Source organism: Oryzias melastigma, linkage group LG13, assembly GCF_002922805.2.
Source record: "Oryzias melastigma strain HK-1 linkage group LG13, ASM292280v2, whole genome shotgun sequence".
Taxonomy (NCBI): Eukaryota; Metazoa; Chordata; class Actinopteri; order Beloniformes; family Adrianichthyidae; genus Oryzias; species Oryzias melastigma.
The window spans coordinates 31484511-31489112 of record NC_050524.1 but is presented as its reverse complement, the minus strand read 5'-3'; the positions used below and the strand labels follow the sequence as shown (position 1 = coordinate 31489112).

The 4602-nt window shown below is 42.0% G+C and overlaps 1 protein-coding gene across 5 annotated transcripts in view; it reads left to right on the top strand.

The window, feature by feature from the left end:
- fli1 (Fli-1 proto-oncogene, ETS transcription factor) overlaps positions 1-4602 on the top strand; it is a 40859-nt gene that overhangs the window by 22472 nt on the left and 13785 nt on the right. For all 5 annotated transcript variants that reach the window (XM_024277859.2, XM_024277858.2, XM_024277862.2 and 2 more), the window contains one exon: positions 2263-2331. In XM_024277859.2, the coding sequence (XP_024133627.1) occupies positions 2263-2331 (69 nt within the window). The remainder of the gene's footprint in view (positions 1-2262; positions 2332-4602) is intronic.

The following is a 4602-nucleotide window of genomic DNA, read 5'->3' as shown; positions in this document are numbered from 1 at the left end:
AGCATCAAGCAAAAAAGGAAACTGTCCCTTTCGGGGTCACGGAGGGGGGTGAGGGTGGAGCCACATGCTTTTACTGAGGCATCTGATCGGTCAGTTTATTACTTGAACAACTGAATATCTTTTAAAAAAATAGGATTAGAAAGAAGCTGTTAAGAAGGAAGCATCAGAGCAAGAATGGTTATTCTGACAAAAATAATGACTGAGAATGAACTGTCTGTTTCTCAATGGAAGTCTATGAGACTTTAGCCTTCTTGCAACCCGGGGGTACTTCCTATTTGGAACACAGAAGGGGAGGGGTCGCGGTGTCCATTGATATTTATGTCAATGGTCCGCGCCTGATACCGTGTCCAGAACTTATACTGCATTAGGAACCGGTAGCGATCCACATCTGGTACTGGGTTAAGGGTTAGGATACCGGTGCAGTCCATGTCCCAGTATCGAACTGGTACCGGTTTGCGGCCCAGAGGTTGTGGGAGCCTTGATTTATTTGGAACAGCCAGCAGTAAAAAAAAAAAAAATGACGAGTTGGGTACACCCAAAATGTCAAAAAGTGACACGTAGTGGACCTTAACCATGCGTCATAATGTGACGACTTGGGAAAGAGAATATGTTGACCATTTACACCCAAAGATGTCTTAACCAGGATAACCATGGAACTATTTACAAAGGTGACATTGATTCCTAACCGTCAAGATGATCTATTAATATCATAGGCATGTCATACTAAGAGTCTGGCCTTTCAAAAGACCCATCAGTCATAGGAAGGAGAGACAAGGAAAATGTTTGTGGATCTTATGTAATCTTACAGACTCTGAGCAGATGTGTGAGGGTCTCAAAGGCTGAACATCAACCAGTCCCCCTACTGTGCTGTCAGATTACCAGGACATGTTTGTTTTCTGAGAGAGCAAGAAGCCGTCCAAATAAATAGGCCGCCCAGCCAAGACTTCCCTCTACCCGGCAGTCGTCAGCTGTGGTCTCCCCCTCTGCCTCATTCACTCTCACTCTCTGCTCTGCAGCCGTCCTGAATTTCTCTGCGGGATGGTTTGAGGTTTTCTCTGCATTGCTGCCTGTTTGCCTGTCTGGGTCAGCCCACATATGTGGCACGCTTAGTAAAAGGGTTAACAACCCCCCCCCCCCCTTTTTTTTTTTCTCCTCGTCTGTTCATCCTTCCACACTTTCTCTCTCAATCCACAGACAGTGCCTTCGGTGGCTCATTTGCCCCCTCTGTGCTTACGCTCTGCGTGTGGAATTATTTTTGTACGGGGAGCTGCGTTTGATTGCTGTGCAGGGACCCTTCCTCATACAATGGCTCCCCTGTTCCAAGGCCCCCAGCTTTCTAAACGAGACCCAGAGCCTTGGGGGTGCCGTTGCAATAGGTAAAAGTAGGAGGGCTTGGAATACATTTGTGGAGCACCCCACTCCTTCATCCCCCCTGCCACCCCCTAAAAAAAACAGACCCCTGGTCTGCCACCATGGGGCCCACTACCAGCAGCACTGCATGTTGGGTAGGGATCCTACGTCCAGTCTGAGGAAAAAAAAAAACCCAAAGCTGGAGGATTTTTCTTTCCATTTGCATTGGGGCTTTTTTTTCCAATTGCACCATTCAGAAAAGGTATCCTCCCTGCTCTGCTGTCGGAGTGCTAAATCTTCTCTTTGCTCTCCATGTAGTAACTGCTCTTGTGTTTTCTCTGTGCATTTTTGGGTCTGTTTTTCCACTCGGTGATTTATGCTTGGGGGCAGCCAAAATTAAGAGAGCATTTCGGTGCCGCCCAGGGTGCCTGTAAGTGAAGGAATGCTGTGCAGAGTTCTGCTCCATAAGGTGAAATGAATAGTCAGGCATATGAGTACTCTCGCCTCGCAGAAGTGGCACTTGCACTGAAAACTGTAATTAGATTTCAAAGGCTGACTTTGTAAATGTGTCTGTTTATCTGTGGCCACATTCACTTAGTTCTTATATATATTTATTGTTTTTACTTTTATGATTTTTATACAAAAGAGAAACAAAAATCATAAAGTAGGAGGAAAAGAAGTGGATTTTAACAGCTCTTGAGTTGAACTCACTGCTGCCACCTGCTGGTAACAGTTGAAATTTTTCTAAAACTACACATTTTTTAAGGTTTAACATTATAAGGGAGAAATACAAAAAAACAAAAAAACATTTGTTTTTCTTTTTCTTAATGTTTTTAGCCGTTTGCTGTGTAATTAAGTATTTATTTAGATGTGGACACAAAGATCTCACAGTGCTTTATTTTTGTATTGCAGGTAGTTCATCTTTATCCTACAACACACCATCTCACACAGACCCGTCCCCTCGTCTGGCTGTCAAAGAAGGTAGGACTCCTTTTTTCCTTTTTTTTTCTTTCTTTCTGTGCTTTATTATCTCAGTGCATCGCTGGGGCACCTGAAATGAGGATGTAAGTGCAAAACAAAAACACCAATAAGAGCCAATTTTGGCGTCTTTTTAGAAACATTAAGTGCCACTTGTAGTCACAAAAGCCACCAGCTTCTGACATGCCAAAAAAGTGCACACAGAGGGCAGACTCACGCTTCAGAATACAGGCCACTCTCAGAAGCGCGACACAGACGCTCGCTGATTGCTGATGACAAAGCTCTGGGCAGGTGCATCCTTTGTGCAGCTAAAACGATACAAGCAAAGCTGCTGCAGCAGATTGTGCCATTCAGACCTGCAACCTGAACAGCTCAGAAAAGCAGCGCCACAACAGAGGCATATATTATCAAAGCACTCTGATTTTGTGAGTGCTGATGAGGGTTTTTTTTATAATGACAGGGGCATGGACAGACTCATAATGTGGTGATTATGGGAAAGAAGACTGTGTGAATAAGGCTGTTTATTGGAAGGACAGGCAGGTGCTGAAGAATATAACAATGTGTACGGTAAACACAGCAGACACAGCTGGCTGCAGCAACATGTGCACAGTGGGGGTGTAGTTAAAAATCGATTCTGCGACAAGTTGCGATATTTAGTTTGGCAATACTTTGATTTAAAATGCTGAAGAGACGATATTTAATTAATTATCTATGAGCGTCCTTCAGAGTTTTACTTTTGCTTTCCCCCCAAACCTCTGACCGCTAGTTGACAGTACAGCACACTGAGCCTCTTTGAGCAGCTCAACACAGCGACCAAAACAAGTTTTGCGAGAACCAGCTTTTGTTGAATGTTTAGTCAGCCATGCAGTTTTTGTTGTTATCAGACATGTACTATTTAGTTTTTACTTGGGATGGGTAAAGAGAAGTATAAAAATGTTCTGGCACAGTCTTGAAATATGTTGTTATAAAGTATATAACATACAGTAAAACACATATCAGAATATGTATCGTATTGTGAGACACATACCTGGATAGTATTGTATTAAGTGACACGTAACGGTATATTCATCATATCGTGAGACACATATTGTGATAGGTATCGTATTGTCAGACACATATCTCAATATGTATCATATCGTGAGACACGTATTGGTATATTTATCATATTGTGAGACACGTATTGGGATATGTATCATAACTTGAGACACGTAATGGGATATGTCTCGTATTGTGAGACACATATCGGGATATGTTTCATAACGTGAGACGCATAATGGGATGTGTATCATATCGTGAGACACGTATCTGGATATGTATCTTAGGACACGTATAGGGATATATATCGCTGGACATGTATCGGGATATGTATCATAATGTGAGACATAATGGGATATGTATCGTATCGTGAGATACATATCGCAAAATGTTTCATAACGAGAGATGCATAATGGGATATGTATCATAATGTGAGACATAATGGGATATGTATCGTATCGTGAGACACATATCGCGATATGTTTCATAACGAGAGATGCATAATGGGATATGTATCATATCGTGAGACACGTGTCTGGATATGTATCTTGGTGACACGTATCGGGATATATATCGCTGGACATGTATCGGGATATGTATCGTAATGTGAGACACATAATGGGATATGTATCGTATCGTGAGACACATATCGGGATATGTTTCATAACGTGAGACACGCAATGGGATATGTATCATTTCGTGAGACACGTATCTGGATATGTATCTTGGGACACGTATTGGAATATATATCGTGGGACATTTATCGGGATATGAATCATAATGTGAGACACATAATGGGATATATATCGTATCGTGAGACACATATCGGATTATGTATCATAATGTGAGACACATAATGGAATATATATCGTATCGTGAGACAAATATCGGGATATGTATCATGTCATGAGACACGAATCGGGATATGTATCATAGTGTCGAACATATAACTGGATATGTACCGTATCGTGAGACACACATCTGGGTATGTAACGTATCGTGAGACACATTTCAGGATATGTATCGTATCGTGAGACATACATCTGGATGTGTATCGTATCGTGAGACACACATCTGGATATGTATCGTATTGTGAGACACACATCTGGGTATATATCATATCGTGAGATACATTTCAGGATATGTATCGTATCGTGAGACACACATCTGGGTATGTATCGTGAGACACATTTCAGGATATGTATCGTATCGTGAGACACACATCTGGATATGTATCGT